The 17503-nt window shown below is 48.3% G+C and overlaps 1 protein-coding gene across 1 annotated transcript in view; it reads left to right on the forward strand.

Annotated features, from left to right (window-relative positions):
• GALNT10 (polypeptide N-acetylgalactosaminyltransferase 10) overlaps window positions 1–15828 on the forward strand; it is a 225420-nt gene extending 209592 nt beyond the window's left edge. Inside the window, exons 9-12 of the mRNA XM_070793891.1 lie at window positions 3187–3408; window positions 6357–6473; window positions 11132–11281; window positions 11808–15828. Of these exons, the coding sequence (XP_070649992.1) occupies window positions 3187–3408; window positions 6357–6473; window positions 11132–11281; window positions 11808–11966 (648 nt within the window). The 3' untranslated portion in view covers window positions 11967–15828. The remainder of the gene's footprint in view (window positions 1–3186; window positions 3409–6356; window positions 6474–11131; window positions 11282–11807) is intronic.
• The last annotated feature ends 1675 nt before the right edge of the window (window positions 15829–17503 follow it).

A 17503-nucleotide genomic window follows, 5' to 3' on the forward strand; every position in this document is an offset into this window, starting at 1 on the left:
GTTGATTTCAATGTCATATCTGAATTCTGTGTTTTAACAATCTGCGTGGTGCTGATGTAGACTGGCAGGACCAGAGGTGCCTCAGTCAAGGTCTCCTAACTTTGTATCACAGTATCTAACTATTTTTGCTTAGTTCCAGATCATAATTTACATGTTTTCTCAGTGTTTTATCAACCAGGTCCTTCTAGAGCATTATCTCCTAGAACATCATATTGATAGATTTGAGAAGAGGTATTGTGAAAGCCCCAAGACAGCCAGATAAAGAGGAAAACCAAAATCTTACTAAAGGTGTACAGATTCAGAAGGACAAAGAGTCAGGCAGCAATTCAGGGAGAATGAAGTGGCCACCAGCTTGCCTACCTCAAGAACCAGTAACCAGTCAGTTTGTTCACTAAATTTGCTAAGATCCTTCTCACCTGTGCCTCTGGCCAAGGGGTCTTTGGGAAGGCAGTAACAGAAACCCATTCAAGCCCAATGAAGCAAAAGTTGACTTTTGTTTAGAGACTTATTCCAAGATTCTGGGGCAAAGCTCTGTGATCCAAGCATAAGAAAAGCAAGTGGAGCCTCAGATAGGACTGGAACCCAGAACTAGAAAGGTGTTGTTCAGTCACTAACTCATGTCCGACTCTGCAACCCCATGGACTGTAGCCCGCCAGGCTCCTCTGTCTATGGGATTTCCCAGGCAAGAATATTGGAGTGGGTTGCCATTGCCTTCTCCAAGAGATTTTCCCGACAAGGGATCAAAGGAAGGTGCTCAATCCCTAGGCTGGGAAGATCCCCTGGAGAAGGGAACAGCTACCCACTCCAGTATTCTGGCCTGGAGAATTCCATGGACTACCCTCCATGGGGTCACAAAGAGTCGGACACGACTGAGCAACTTTCACTTTAGCCCACTAAAATCTCAGAGTCTTTTTCATGACTCTAGCAAGGGGAGAAGTAATAGACATAAATGTAAAGGTCCTTACTTTAGTCCAGTAACTGTACCAAAGCTCAAGATCTGGGAGAAATGACTTACTAAAGCCGTCTGGAAAACATAATACTCATTAAAATTGTAATTTAAATATCAGTTAAAATTAGAATATTATTTTATTTGATCCTTTAAAAAGAACACTGGTGAATTTCAGCACCTTTCCTTGGTCAGTTTAGCCATCCTTACCTGTGGTTGGAGAGGAAACCATGATCGTCCCTCATCATCTCTGTGGCTTCAGATAACCAGTGAGCCAGAGGACCTGGGTGGAAGACCAGGAAAAGGAGAGTGTTCACATGTGCTGGCCCCTTTAGGCCTTCAGCTTCCTCTCAACATGGTTGCTTTTTATTGTTGTTATTTTGGGGGTTTTTTTAGCGGAAGGTGGGGGGACTGCACAGCATGGCTTGTGGGATCTTAGTTCCCCAACCAAGGATTGAACATGGGCCCTCAGGAGTGAGAGTGTGGAGTCCTAACCACCAAACTGCCAGGGAACTCCCAGGGCAGTTTTAAATTAAACCCAGCCCCTGCCGTGCAAGGGCCTGGCAGGGATAATAGTGTTTCTGAATTGATTGCTGACCCACTGTCAACCTCTTTAGCACTCAAAAAAAAAATGAGGCAGCAGCAAGAACTTTTGTAGTTTCCTACTCCCAGACTCAGAGCAAGCAAAAGTGAGGAGTTTCAGCTTCAATACCAAGGTTTCCCTTCTCCTTACTCAGCAGTCAGCAAAGTATTTTTGTGTGACCTATGAGGTAAGAATAGTTTTTACATTTTTAAATAGCTTAGGGGAAAAAAATCAAAATAATAATAATATTTTGTGACACGTAAAAAATCAAATTTTAGAGTCCATAAAGTTTGATAGGAACACAACCACACCCATTCATTTATGCAGTGTCTAGGGCTGCTTTATAGCAACATCAGAGCTGAGACCACATGGTTTGCAATGCCTAAAATGTTTACTGTCTGGCCCTTTACAGAAAACATTTGCCAACTGCAGCCTTACCTTCTGCTTCTAGGGCAGTCACTTACACTGAAGTGTGTGTGACTGATGTGCTAACTCACTTTTATTCTTCAGGAGGAAATCTGGATTACAGAAGGGGGAAAATGATATGATAAACCCTAGAGAATAAAATGGGAGGGGAGCGGTATCCTGGCAACAGCCTGGGGTTGGAGGAAGATGTTTAAGAGCAGGGAAGTTCCCCTGAACTCTGATGTTTTGCTCTTCCAAGCCAAGTAAGAGGTTGTCAGCAGGTGGAATCTACACTGTGGGGGTAGTGAGAGATTTTCATCACAGTTACACAGAAGAATTCACTTTTCCTTTCTCTTCCAGTCTACTTATAAACAGGATATTTCCTCACCTCTTGCTGCTTTGACTTGCGAGTAATATGGTTGTCATTCTTTTTATTATCTTTGTGCCTCGTAATAACGTGGCAGCAACCTTAACACCTCAAAGGATTGTTAAAAATGCTAGCTGCTGAGGGAATTTTACCTCCTGGTTGCAAGTTGTAATTCGTTTTTACCAACCAACTTGGGCAGAACTCTTAGTTGAATGTGACAAAAACCCAACTCAAATTGGGTTAAGCAGAAAGCCAAGTTACTGACCCATGTAAATGGAAAGCTCTGTCCTAGTTGTGGCTTCAGACAAGGCTGGATTCTGGAACTAAAAGAATAATGTGTTCCTGGCTCTAACCCTCAGCTCTGCCTCATTCTGGGATGACCTAACCTTGGACGGGGTTTCAAATGGCCCAACACCTCTCCCTGGCGTCTTACCCATCGGATCTTACCAGCAATTCTTCCGGGACTAACGCCTCTTGATTCTGATTGGCTAGACCGAGGTCACATGCTCATTCCTGACCAATCCCTATGTCCCCACTATCTATATTCCCATTGGCCAGGCTGGGTCACATGGCTTTCCATCAGCCATCTAAAATAAAAGGCAGGGGTGGGTCCCCAAATTCAGTGGGAGGCAATCTCCAGGAAGGAAGGGGCACAAGATGGTCAAGAAAACCAGCAGCAGTGTATTTACTCAACCGTAAGCTATAGAGCCCTTAAAATGTTGATTTAAAAAATGGAAATACTGAAGGTTTAAAAACAGTCCGGCTACAGTCCTTAATAGAACATAAAATAAGAAAGGTTGACCTCAACCTCACAGACCCTTTGCACCCCCTGCCCTCCTTGACCCTACGGAGAGCCTGACCCTTGCACCTGCCGGTCTCCTTCAGAACCTGAAGCGAGTGGCGGAGGTGTGGATGGACGAGTACGCAGAGCACATCTACCAGCGCCGTCCGGAGTACCGCCACCTCTCCGCTGGGGACGTGACTGCCCAGAAAAAGCTCCGTAGCTCCCTGAACTGCAAGAGTTTCAAGTGGTTTATGACCAAGATCGCCTGGGATCTGCCCCAATTCTACCCACCCGTGGAGCCCCCGGCTGCAGCCTGGGGTGAGGTGAGTGTGAAGGCTAGGGCCCAACACGTAAGTAGGTCTCAAGTCAAAATGCACATGCAGGGTCCACAATTTAGAGAAAAAGTGGTGGTAACACAACACTGTAAATCAACTACATTTCAATAAAAATTAATAATAATAAAAAAAAAAGCTTAGCATCATCTAGAAAGTGCCAGTAGAGGTATAACATATAAAACTTTCTCCTTTCCTTCGCTGGTCTCTCTTAGCCTTGGGGTGGTGGTTTTTGTTTGTTCACTATTTAATGTTACAAGTAGAAAAAAATTAAAACTTTAAATTATTAGCATGAATTTTACTATTCATCTTTATGTTCTGCTGTGCCAGTTTTAAAGGCAAAGAGAACATTCAATTTGTGCACAACTGGTGAAATTTCACAATCCATGTTTCAGACCTCACCCATGCATATGTATTTCTTACCAGAGCTGTAGAAACACAGCACAGAACTAACTCAGCTGTATTTATTTCACTTCTTGATAATGTACACATCCTATCAACATCTTACTGATGAGTGAGAAAGAGCTGAAGGAAAAGGAACTCTAGGTTGCCCCCTCCTTCCCCTTGTTTCTGTGCTATTTGCTGCTGAAGTAGTTGGGTCATCCAGGGAATTAACGCAAGAAAGAAAGGACATAGACTTCCCTGGGGGTCCAGTGGTTAAGAATCTGCCTGCCAGTGGTGGGGACTCGGTTTTGATCCCTGGTCTGGGAAGGTTCCACAATTGCAGGGCAACTAAGACCCCGTGACCCAACTACTGCAGCCCAGGCGCCCTAGAGCCTGTGCTCGGCAACAAGAGAAGCCGGCGCAGCGAGAGGCCTGCACACCGCAGCGAAGACCCAGTGCAGCCAGAACGAAAGGACACGATAGGGTTTCCCAGTCCCTCCTGTGTCTCGGACACATTCCTTTGTGAAGCTGAAGCCGGTTCTGGTTGGAAAGGAGGGTGTAGCCTCTGGGACAGGCCAGCACCCCCGCTTAGTCACAGCTGTGACACCCTCAGCCCCTACTCGCTTTGAGTGTTGCTGAGTTCCCATGCCTGTGGGGGACCCAGGGACTCTGCTGCAGGGACTCAGAGGTGCTGTGTGTGAGCTCAGCAGAGAGGAACAGCAGGTGCTCATGGAGTCCGTGTCACGTCTGCCCATGTGCATGCTCTGTTATCCCATGAGGTTTCACTTACAGGTCCAAAGGTAAAATAGTAGGACTTTAAGACAGTGACAGCAGAGCTTTAAACCAAACATGGACTCTGAGTAAGGAGCCCTGTGCCGCTGCCCTTCTCACACACCCAAGAAGCTGGTCCCGCTGGAGGAGGCAGATAGTCCATCACCACATCTTGGCTCCTGAGGTGGCTGTGGCTTCAACTGTGAACACCTGGATCCAGGGGGTTCAAATAACGTCAGTCTCTTTTTGTCCTACTTAACTGTGCTTCCTTGTGTGTTGTCCTCATGCCGAAAGTAGCAAGATAGCTCCCGGAAACCTCAGGCTGAGAGAGCCCCAGCTTGGCCAACCTAGCAGAAAGTAAACACCTCTTTCCCAGTAGAGTCAGCAAAGGTCCAGGATTGAAGTCTTACTCTTAGATCCGCATGAATCACTGTGGCCTTTGGAGAAAGAGGGGACAAGGGTGGGGTGGATGTTCTGGCCATGGGATGGGCCACAGCACCCAGGAGAGAAGTGTGTTGGGCTGCAGACACACTAGGTGTCACTTGTTCAGCCAATTAGAGGGACCTTTCCCCACTAAGCCCTCTGCCTGGCCCCACCTGACACCAGCGAGAGTTTTCTAGATGAGGTGCCTCTTGGTTTCCCTCGTGAAGCTCCTCATTTCTTTGCCACCTCATTGGCTTTCTCCCCCATGTTAGTTCAGGTCCTCCAGGAAGCAGGCACCAAGAGGGGATTAGGCCAGCAAGAGACTTACTGGGGCTTCGCCCGAGAGAAGTGAGCAGGGAGGCAAGGAGAGGCGAGCAAGAGACTTACTGGGGCATTGCCAAGAGACGTGAGCAGGGAGGCAAGAGACGTGAGCAGGGAGGCAAGAGACCTGAGCAGGGAGGCGAGGAGAGCTGCCAGACCAGCAGGCTGCCCTCTGGAAAAGGAGAGGAAAAGGAGAGCAGCGGGGAGTGAGGCTTTGAGGAAGTCTGGCTATGTTAATGAGCAGTCTTCAGGCGAATCACCTGCCAGAGGAGTCTGCCTCCCCAGGGGATGGGCCTGCCTCTCTCGGGCCCTGCTGGAGGCAGCCCAAGGGAGCGTAGCCTCCCCCGACACAGTGCAGCTCACAGCAGCGGGGTGGTGAGACTGCCTGCAGCTGGACACTGGAGCGGGCCTTTCCCCTGCCCACCCCCACACACCCTCCGCCCCTGCATCACACGAGGAGCCATGTCTGTGAGGTTGGAGCTACACGATGTGACGCCGGCATCTAGCACAGTGGCCTGCCTGCCGTCCATGCTGGCTGAGCAGCGCATGCTGAGGCCCCTGCACTCACAGGGCATCCTCCCCTTCCTTACTGAGACTCTGTTCCTCTTTGGAGCCTCCCATTCACCTGCCCCAAGGCCCGAGAGCAAAGACCCTACACCTTTTCTAAAGTGGTCTTCAAGGTATAGCCTTTAAAGCACCTGGAATGAGGATAAAATTTGATTCCTGGACCTGCTGGGTCAAATTCTCTGGGAGAGGAGGCAGGAGTCCTCTTGTTCACACCCCCTCCCCTCCAGGACCCAGCCCCACCCCAGGACTCTACACGCTCTAATTCAAAGCAAGGTTGAGTGGAGCTGCTCTCTGTGTTCCCTTATTAACAGGTTCTGTCCTGCCCACCAGTCCAGGACGAACTTCATTAGGAGAATTCAGAGCTCAGCCCACTGACATCCTCTACCTTGCCTCCTTCCTCCCGCCCCAGCAGGGGCCCCACTGGATATCTCCAAGCACCTCACCGGTCCTGTCTTTGCTTCTTTCACATCCAGATCCGCAATGTGGGCACAGGGCTGTGCGCAGACACGAAGCACGGGGCCCTGGGCTCCCCACTGAGGCTGGAAAGCTGCATCCGGGGCCGCGGGGAGGCTGCCTGGAACAACATGCAGGTAGGGGCTGCTCCTCGGACCGGCCACCAGGTTCCCTGTGCTGACATAAGCCTGCAGTGCTCACGTGGTCAGGGCTGGCAGGGAGAGGCCCAGGCAATGATGAGTGACGGGTCAGCCCAAGGGACGTGTTATAAGAGCCTACTGGATACTTTGGAAGGAGGAATCCTGCACATCAGTCTGGACTGTTGGTTACAAGTGACAGATACTCGGCCCAAATGGCTGTCAACAGAGTTTCTGGCTCATGTCACTGAAGTCTAGATGATGTCATCAGGGTCTCTCCAGGGCCCCAGCTCTGCTTCCCTCTCTCTTGGCTTCATTCTTAGGCTGACTGTCTCCCCAAGTGGTGGCAGAGGTTACCACCAGCAGCTCTAGGCAGCCAGCCACCCGGTGAAAAGGCATGTCCCTTCCAAGAGTTCCAGAAAAGCCCTGGGGCTCTCACATGCTGGGTTTCCTGAGCCAGCGATGATGGAGGTATGACACAGTCCTCTTAGTGACCTAGGTCATGGGCCCCTCCTGGGGCCTAGGGTATGGTCATCCTCACTCGAAAGATAGGGTGACATAGGAGAGAGGGTTGGTCCCCAAGGGATCTCCCAAAGGGTATAATCCGAAGAGTGAGGCGTGCAAGCCCACCATGTAGGACATGCCTCTCGCAGGAAACTGCACAAGCTTCCCCTGGTCCCTCCCAGATTCACTTCATTGTTAAGTCACACAGCATCTGTTAAATCTTGGTTCGAAGACACGTGGTTTATAGTCTCCCTGCTGTGGATTTTCTGGCATTTGGAAAGTGAACACTGATGTAAGCCTATAACGCGGGTCCTCTGTAAAAACAGAACTCTGGAGGGCTGCGCGGTGTACACACTGAGAATGCACAGCACCACCTCCTGGCGGGCATGGTGCCAGCCTCCGGAATGTGTCATGCCCTCCCGCATCCTTTCTGGAAAACCATTCTTACTAGATAATGGCTGTCACTGACTAAGGGCTTCCCAGGTGGCGCTAGTGGTAAAGAATCTGCCTGCCAATCCAGGAGATGCAAGAGACTCAGGGTCAGGAAGATTCCCTGGAGGAGGGCATGACAACCCACTCCAGTATTCTTGCCTGGAGAATACCATGGACAGAGGAGCCTGACGGGACAGTCCAAGGAGTCGCAACAAGTCGGACACAACTGAGCAAGTATGCCCACATGTTCATCAGTTAATTCTTCTGAATTCTCCACAGCCTTGTATGGCTGCTCCTTGATCCTGGGGCTGCAAGAGAGACCAGGAGAAATACAGGGCCTGGATAGAACAGGCCTAGGCAGCTCAGCTTCAGAACAGCTCCCCTTGCGGTGGAGAGTCCACATGAAGACCGGATTCACTCAGACTAACTGCAAAATGTGCCTGGGGTGTGGGTGTGCCGGCCTCCACCGTGAGGCGGGGAGCATAGCAGCCCAGTTGCCCCACTGGGATCTGTTGTCTCATGGAGCCCACAGCCATTCTGAGTGATGAGCTCTAGTGAGCCCGAAAAGGAAGAAATGCAAGTCTAAGCTACAGCTCCTGACCTGGAGGAGGCCTGGAAAGTTGATATTCAGGGAGCAGTAACTGGCTAACCCCACCACCACCGCCACTGCAACGCGCACCTCTGGCCAAGATGGAATAACAGGGACTGGGTTTACCCTTCTACGGAAAGCATCCAAAGAAATGGACAAAATATGTGAAACAACTGTTTTCAGGAGAGCCGATGTCAACCCTTGAAAGACAGTGACCCTTGGAAGACAGGGAGCCAACAGGCATGATGGTTGTCCCGGCTTCCTTCCTTGAGAGAGTTCCCAGTCCACAAGTCAGGGAGGGAGAAGCCCCGGGGAGCCAGGCACACGCCCTGAGTTGAGGAGGCAGCGCAGAGACTGCAGGAGGTCAAGGTGGCTAGAATTCACAAAATGGAATCCTGGAGGTTTGGAGAGAGCCAGACATGGATAATGTCTGGGATTTACAGAGGGCCTCCCTGCATATTCAGCAGAGTACTGATGTATGTGAGGAAACTCCTGGGGCTGGACAAAGAACCACCTGAGAGGATTCATATGGAAAAATGGACGGGACAGAATAGCCAAAAAAATTTTCAAAAGAAGTACAAAGTTAAAGGACTGATTTCAACATATATTGTTAAAGTGTCACTGATTAAAGCAGTGCCATATTGACATAAAGAGAATAGAGACTCCAAAAATAGATCCCTGCATATGTGGACAGCACGCTTAAAGACATTCAAGGGAAATTAATTCAGTGCAAAAGTATAATATTTTCAACAAATAGGGTATATCCATGTGCAAAAACATTTTTTTCAATAAATACATTATACTACATATAAAAATTAACTCAAAATGGGTCATTGACTTAAACATAAAACTGAAACCAAAATACTTTGGAAGAAAACACAGGCAAAAGTGTTTGACCTTGGTAACCCAAGCAATGATTTCTTGGATACAACACCAAAAGAGAATTAATGAAACAGAAAAATTGATAGATTGGACTTCTTCAAAATGAGAAAATTCTGTTCTTAACAAACACCGTTGAGAAAATAGGAAGACGAGCCACAGACTAAGAGAACGTGTTTACAAAGCATATATCTGATAACAACGTTAAATGTTTGTGAGTGAGTGAGAGTCACTCAGTCATGTCTGACTCTTTGCAAACCCATGGACTATACAGTCCATGGAATTCTCTAGGCCAGAATACTGGAGTAGGTAGCCAATCCCTTCTCCAGGAGATCTTCCCAACTGAGGGTTAGAACCCAGGTCTCCCACATTGCAGGCTTCTGTACCAATTGAGCCACCAGGGAAATGTTTAGAGTATAAAATTTCTCAAAACTCAGTAAGAAAATAAGCAATGCAATTTAAAAATGGGCAAAAGATGTGTAGAGATTTTAGTGAAGAAGTTGTATTGGTCAGCAAAGAAGCAAATCAAAAATGCTTAACTTCATAGTTATTAGATAAGTGGAAATTAAAATTATAACCTATTAGAAAGACCAACCATACCATGGGTTGGCAAGCATGTAGATGAATTGGAACCATACACTGGTACAACCACTTTGGAAAACAGTTGGGCAGTTTCTTGGAAAGTTACACATGGATGTATCTTATGATCCAGCCATCCCTCTTCAAGGGGTTCATCCAAGAGAGAAGAAATTATGTCCATGTCCATACAATGGCTTGTACACACGTGTTCATAGCAGCTCTAAGACTCTTGAGAATCCCTTGGACTGCAAGGAGATCCAACCAGTCCATCCTAAAGGAGATCAGTCCGAGTGTTCATTGGAAGGACTGATGTTGAAGCTGAAGCTCCAATACTTTGGCTGCCTGATTCGAAGAGCTGACTCCTTTGAAAAGACCCTGATACTGGGAAAGATTGAAGGCAGGAGGAGAAGGGGACGACAGAGGATGAGATGGTTGGATGGCATCACTGACTCAATGGACATGAGTTTGGGTAAACTCCAGGAGTTGGTGATGGACAGGGAGGCCTGGCGTGCTGTGATCCACGGGGTCACCAAGAGTCGGACAATGACTGAACTGAACTATTTGAAAACACCAAAACTAGAAACAACCCACATGTTCAGCAACAGGTATATCAAGTACCATGCAGTGAATAGCTCGGCAATAAGAAGGAATGAACTGTTGATAAATGCTGTTGTTATAACGTGATTAAATCTCAACAGAATTGTGTTGAGTGAAAGAAAGAAAAAAAAAAGGATCCATACTGTCTGATTCTTTTTATATAAAATTCTAGAAATTGTGAGTGCCTCTTTCTTAAAAAACAAAGGAGTTTCCTAGGGGCATGGGGAGGGATAGAAGGAAAAGATCACAGAAGGCAGGAGGGTACCTTTGGGGTGATGGATATGTTCACTGCCTTGATGACAGTGATGATGGTGGTGGTTACACAGGTATAAGCTATGTCAAAATGTCTCACGCTGTGCACTTAAAATGTGTGCAGTTTATTGCACGCCAATCATTCAGTAAAGCTCCTGGGGAAAAAAAGTTTATCAGCCTATATAATATGTGAACCTGGTTTGGATCTTAATTCAAACAGACTGACTCTGAAAAGAAATGTGTAAGGCAATCTGAAAACATATGAACTTGAATGAACTTGAGCTGTTTGATGACACTGAGAACCTTGTGGTAGCTTTTCACTATTATCAGGGCACTTACTGAAGTCATGACACCTGACATGGTAGGGTGTCCAGAATTTGCTTCAAAAGAATGTGGGGATGGGGGATATGGTGCAGGGGCAGCTCTAACAAGACTCGCTGTGATTTAGTAATCATTGAAGCTGGGTCATTGGGACAGGTGTCATCAATATAGTTTTTATATATAATATTTTTTATTTAACCCTAAATATCAAAATTATCGTTTCAACATGTAATTGAAGGTATTTTTTCCTTTAAATGCAGCTTTATTTTGGGGTGAGACTACCTTTTGCTTTAACCAATGAAAATCTAGCAGTTGTTACTTGCTGTAAGTGTAAAATAGACACTGAATTTTGGAGACATGGTTTAAAAAAAAAAAGAGGATAAACACTTTTATATCAGTATACAGTTTTCTGAACCCCTGTGTTTAAAATTTCCTGTAATTGGAAAGAAAGAGACACCCCTAGCTTTGCTTTGCTGTCCATGTCATGGCATCCCTGTGCGTGCAGGTGTTCACCTTCACCTGGAGAGAAGACATCCGGCCCGGAGACCCCCAGCACACCAAGAAGTTCTGCTTTGATGCCGTCTCGCACACCAGCCCCGTCACCCTCTACGACTGCCACAGCATGAAGGGCAACCAGCTGTGGAAGTACCGCAAAGTAAGACAGGGTGTAGAGCGGGATGGACAGGGGAGCCTGCTTTGTTTAAAAAAAAACAAAGTGCCTCCCCTCTTCTCTCCAGAGCCCCCTCCCTCATGCATTTGTTACACAAACTTCCCTGACTCTCCTGTCATCAAGAGAAATCAGAAATCCAGCTTTAGTATCTTTTTTTTAATTTTTCTATTATTTTTAATTTTTTTTTTAATTCAGCTTTAGAATCTTAAATGTTGGCAACTGAGTCTTTTTTTTTTTAAACCACCTTGAGAGCAAATGAAATTTGACTGGAGATAGGCATGATTAGGGTCCCAGCCCAGAAGTGGCATACATCAGTTTTGTCCTCATCCCAGCGGGCACTGCTCAGGCACGTGGCAAGGCCAGCCTCAAGCGAGGTGGGCAGTGTCCACTGTGTGGTGGGGAGGAGAGCCAGGCAGGCCTGCGAGCCCCAGCCCCGTCCCCTCGCTGGTATCGCTCCTGCCTGGGCTCATTTCCCTGTCACGGCCCAGCTGACCACCTGCCTGTTCCACAGGACCAGACCCTATACCACCCCGTCAGCGGCAGTTGCATGGACTGCAGTGAAAGTGACCACAGGATCTTCATGAACACCTGCAACCCCTCTTCTCCAACCCAGCAGTGGCTGTTTGAACACACCAACTCCACAGTCTTGGAAAAATTCAATAGCAACTGAGCCCTCATGTTCCTGCAGTGAGCCTGGCGGGGTCCCCTCCAGCACTCCCTGCAGCCTCCCTCTCCAGAGGAAGGCAGGGCTCCCAGGGCTCCCCCATTCTGTACAAGGTGCTGGCCAGCCAGGTCAAGGCAGAGGGGGCTCTTGAAGCTGGCCTGGGTGTCTGCCCAGCCCTGCAGGCCCCAAATGGTGGCAGCATAGAGAACAGACCCTACAAGAGGCCCCACTCCAGAGCAGAGCCCGCTGCACCCCTGGCGGCGGCATGGAAACCCAGGAGAGCCTTTTCACCCCATCACCACGTTCCCTTGAGCGGTACGTGGGAGGAATGCCAGGGTAGCCCTCGGCCACCCAAAACAGAGTCCTCCAAGCCTGCCTGACCTTCAGCTGGCTCGTCCATGATGGTCCTTTAGCGAGAGAGAGAGGCAAGTTGTGTCTGTAGGCGCCAACTTTAAGCAGCAGTGCCACACTCATCAGCAACAGAAGGGCAAGAGTCTCTCTCGGGGCCGTTGGTTTCAGCCTTTTCATTTTGGCCCCAGCTTGGGATAACTGCAGTTACTCCCCGGCATCTATTCTCTGTCATGACCCAAGGAGATGCAGTTAGAAGCCGTGCCTGGGGCCCTCCGAGTGTTCAGTACTGACCACCGGCCAACTGTCAGGCCTGGGGCGGAAGTGTGGTCCTCCTTGGCTACCGTGGACAGCCCAGGTGTCTCCCCTGGCTCTCGGGGTGCTCAAGATGCCCATATCAGTGCTCTCCAGGCTCAAGGACAGTCCGGCCACCAGCTCTTCAGGACTGGGTTTCAGATGGCCTTGAGTCTGTGGCGCAGGCATAGTAGGAGACCTCCAAACTAGAAATTCTGCTTGAATTTCCCCTATCAGCGCTTCCGTCTCTCTCTCTCCCTTCTTCTCCCTCCCTCGGGCAGCTGCTTGTCTCAACAGAAGAGCAGAGGTGTGACGTGCTGGCCTCACAAAGTCCGGAGGCCGCCAAGGTGGACCGCGGGCAGGTTGCCTAGCCCCGACTCATTGTGGTTCTGGTTCTCATATGGAATTCTAGAATTTTTAAAGAACTCTGTACTTGGGTCACAAACTAGAGTACCACATAGGATTCTGGTATTCTAGCATCCAATATGGATTTCTGGAATGCTGTGATTGAAGGAGCCAGTCAACTGTAAAACCTTCAAGGCAGCCCCTAGCCTAGAAACAATCTGTGAAGTCCAAGGTTGGTGGTGTTGGGGGACGGGTGGGGGAACCCAGGTCCACCCGCTCATACCAGGCACTGGGTGTGACACAGTCCTCAGCCCAGGCCGGAAGCTGTGCCACCCCCACCACGGCCACGGCTGCAGTGAACACCCCAGCATCCCACAAGCAGATATGCAGTCCGCTCCATGATGCCCTCTGTGTTTACCTTTTGCTTTGTTAATTATGTGTCAGACTCCCAGAGGGCTTCCAAACTAATAGGAAGTGTTTCTCTAACCAGCCTGCCACCCACTGATTCAGAAATGGAAATCGCAGTCTACAGCCCGTTGCGCCCACCAGCTAGCCCAGGAAGTCTTTCAAATCGGTGTTCTAATTAGAGCCAAGCCTCTCGATTGTGTTATTTACCAGTGAAATAACTGAGACATAAATCTGGGAGCAGAGCCACGGATCTGCCTTTGAGATGCTGGCTGATCTCATCAGTTACCTGGGGAGGGAAGTGAACTCTCCCAGCCACCACCACCCCGATGAAGCATGCAGCGGGCAAAGCGTCGCCTCCACCTTCTGCCTCAGCACAGCTCCCACTCTGGCCACCTGTCTGCAGGAGAGGCAGCCCCATGCTTACAGAGCTTGCTTGTCCATCCCTGGTGTCTTTTCCCAGTGAGTGCTATACCTTTTAGCAGTGGCCCTCTTTAGGAAGGAGTCAAAAGATGCGGCCCCTTCCAGAATCCAGGAAAGCAAGAGTGTTGTACTTTGGGAGAATTGAGGTAGGATTCATCATCAGAAAGTAATGCAGCGTTATTAAAATGAAAACTGTGCCTTTTAAAAAGAAAAACATGCAAACGTACAGCCAATCCCTAAACTTGAATCATTTCCTAGTGCCTTGCTAGATGTAAAGGGGCAGGGTTGGGGGGGAGGGGGACGTTTTTGGTGATGTGTGCAATCCCTGTTGGATGAGTGTGTGTTTCCTAATGTCTGATTTCAAGCAGGAGGCGTTGGGCCTAGAGCAGGATCTGAAACAGCAATGCCCCCCAAGGGCCAGAGGGCCAGGTGTTATTCCATTCAGTGAGAGTAACACCCTGAATTTAAAGGGCAGCTGGATGGCTCTTTTAATCCATGGCCAAGAAGGGTCTCAGCCACCCCTGGGAGAGGGGCCTGTTTGGAAGCCACGGCTGCAGCCCCCATCCCACCCCCAGCAATTAGCTTTGCAATAGGTCCCACTCCAGCAGGTGACAGTGTTCTCGGCAAGACCAGGGCGCACGTGGAAAGCAGCAGCAGCGGCAAGCAGTCTTCATGTGTCCACTTTTCTGTCCTTTGGTTCTCCTTTTGAGGCTGGTTTTGCACCCTCAACAAAGGATGGGCAGATCCTCTGGGCACTCTGACATTTGCAATTGCTGAACCCACATCTGTGGGTGCCAAGACTTGACATAGCCTGTAATCAGGGAAGGAGGGAGAGAAATCCATTAACAGACCAACCAATCGCCATTCACTGTTTTGTCTTCATTTTGGACAGCTATATGTCTCAAGGATCCATGAGACTGTGGAGGTGCTGTCAGCCAGGTGATGGGTGAGAATGTGGACCCCTTCTCCTCTAAAGCCTTTCTTCTGAGCATAAGGTCACAAAACGGTGTGGCTACAAAGTATCACACCTGCGTGGCCCCAGCAGCCTTTCCAAAGGGGAACTACAGGAACATTTCAGAATGCAAAGAGCATCTTCCCAGTAGGTTCAAGGCCATGGAGGAGATGCTAAGTGTGCGGGCATGTGTGAGAAAAGCCATTCCACCTTGTGCTTCCAGCTGGAGCTTTCAACTTTTAAAACCATCCAGGAGCTATCAGTTCCCCATTTTTGGAAGAAATAACTCAGAGTCAGAAGGGAGTACATCCACAGAAGAGATCTGATGGGGGATGCAACCTCAGGACCTAGGGAGAAAGAATGATTCTTTTTGGAGATGTAGAATATGGATTCCCAAAGTCCACATTATATTCACCACCTGTCGAATTTCTCTTTCTCTTTAAGAAATAGGTGATGTCGTTGAAGATGGCTCCATATTTTTGTGTATGCATCTCTATATTTGTAATCTCTGAAGTTTCAAAGGAGCGGCAAAGCACTTTACAGAAGTAACTGAGAAATCCGGACACCTTGCTTCAGAGATCCCTTGTTTGCACAGATTGGGTGATCTCTGTCATTCTTAGGAGGCAATGCAACTTTGATTAAGTTTTCTGACGATTTCTAAGTATGAGAGAAGGGCAAGGAGTGGGTCCTGTCCTGGAATTCTTTTCTGCTTTCAACTGATGCTTTTTTTGAAAATTCGAGTAATACTTTAGTTCTAACTGGATCTTGTGCCAAAGCCCACTGTCACCTCTGGGGTGGGAGTTGCACCTACATTCCAAGCGACAAGGTCCTTTTTTAACATTTGCTCCCAAAATGGCTTTGATTCAGATGTGCCGGCCCACAGGGCTGGGTTCCTGCTGTGTTTCAGACTTGAAGGAGGATCCCAGAGGGATTACACACAGGGAATATCTGAGAGGTCAGATGTGGGATTCCATAGAGAAAGCTTGAGACCGCCAGCCTCCCATCTCCTGCCTGGAAAAGTGAGCCTTTGTGAAGACCTGACTTACCATGTACAACTGTGATTGTGACTGTTGTTGAGTAAACCTCCAGACTTTTCTCTAACGTGGTCTCTGGCTAATTCCTTGTCTGCGCCTTTCTCCAGTCCTTTGCTCCCTGTGTATTCATTGAGCACCCACCCACTCGGTGCCTCCGCTGGGTCCTGGATAAATTCCCTACAGCCATCATTCTAAGGAGGAAGGTGGACCGCAGACAGCTCACCACGATGATTTCAGGTGTGAATAGGGCCGTGGAGGTTATAAAACAAGGTATTCTAGAGACTGGGGTGGGGATCAACATGAAGCAGGGTAGTCAGGGAATGCCTCTATGAGAGCTGAATGACAAGAAGAAGGGAGTATGAGCCAAAAGGCAGTTTCAGATCAGATTAGATCAGTCGCTCAGTCGTGTCCGACTCTTTGCGACCCTATGAATCACAGCACGCCAGGCCTCCCTGTCCATCACCAGCTCTCAGAGTTCACTCACACTCACGTCCATCGAGTCAGTGATGCCATCCAGCCATCTCATCCTCTGTCGTCCCCTTCTCCTCTTGCCCCCAATCCCTCCCAGCATCAGAGTCTTTTCCAATGACTCAACTCTTCGCATGAGGTGGCCAAAGTACTGGAGTTTCAGCTTTAGCATCATTCCTTCCAAAGAAATCCCAGGGCTGATCTCCTTCAGAATGGACTGGTTGGATCTCCTTGCAGTCCAGGGGACTCTGAAGAGTCTTCTCCAACACCACAGTTCAAAAGCATCAATTCTTCGGCGCTCAGCCTTCTTCACAGTCCAACTCTCACATCCATACATGACCACAGGAAAAACCATAGCCTTGACTAGACGAACATTTGTTGGCAAAGTAATGTCTCTGCTTTTGAATATGCTATCTAGGTTGGTCATAACTTTCCTTCCAAGGAGTAAGCATCTTTTAATTTCATGGCTGCAGTCACCATCTGCAGTGATCTGGGAGCCCACAAAAATAAAGTCTGACACTGTTTCCACGGTTTCCCCATCTATTTCCCATGAAGTGATGGGACTGGATGCCATGATCTTCGTTTTCTGAATGTTGAGCTTTAAGCCAACTTTTTCACTCTCCACTTTCACTTTCATCAAGAGGCTTTTGAGTTCCTCTTCACTTTCTGCCATAAGGGTGGTGTCATCTGCATATCTGAGGTTATTGATATTTCTCCCGGCAATCTTGATTCCAGCTTGTGTTTCTTCCAGTCCAGCGTTTCTCATGATGTACTCTGCATATAAGTTAAATAAACAGGGTGACAATATACAGCCTTGACAAACTCCTTTTCCTATTTGGAGCCAGTCTGTTGTTCCATGTCCAGTTCTAACTGTTGCTTCCTGACCTGCATACAAATTTCTCAAGAGGCAGATCAGGTGGTCTGGTATTCCCATCTCTTTCAGAATTTTCCACAGTTTCTTGTGATCCACACAGTCAAAGGCTTTGGCATAGTCAATAAAGCAGAAATAGATGGCTTTTCTGGAACTCTCTTGCTTTTTCCATGATCCAGCGGATGTTGGCAATTTGATCTCTGGTCCCTCTGCCTTTTCTAAAACCAGCTTGAACATCAGGAAGTTCACGGTTCACATATTGCTGAAGTCTGGCTTGGAGAATTTTGAGCATTATTTTACTAGCGTGTGAGATGAGTGCAATTGTGTGGTAGTTTGAGCATTCTTTGGCATTGCCTTTCTTTGGGATTGGAACGAAAACTGACCTTTTCCAGTCCTGTGGCCA

Source organism: Bos indicus, chromosome 7, assembly GCF_029378745.1.
Source record: "Bos indicus isolate NIAB-ARS_2022 breed Sahiwal x Tharparkar chromosome 7, NIAB-ARS_B.indTharparkar_mat_pri_1.0, whole genome shotgun sequence".
NCBI lineage: Eukaryota > Metazoa > Chordata > Mammalia > Artiodactyla > Bovidae > Bos > Bos indicus.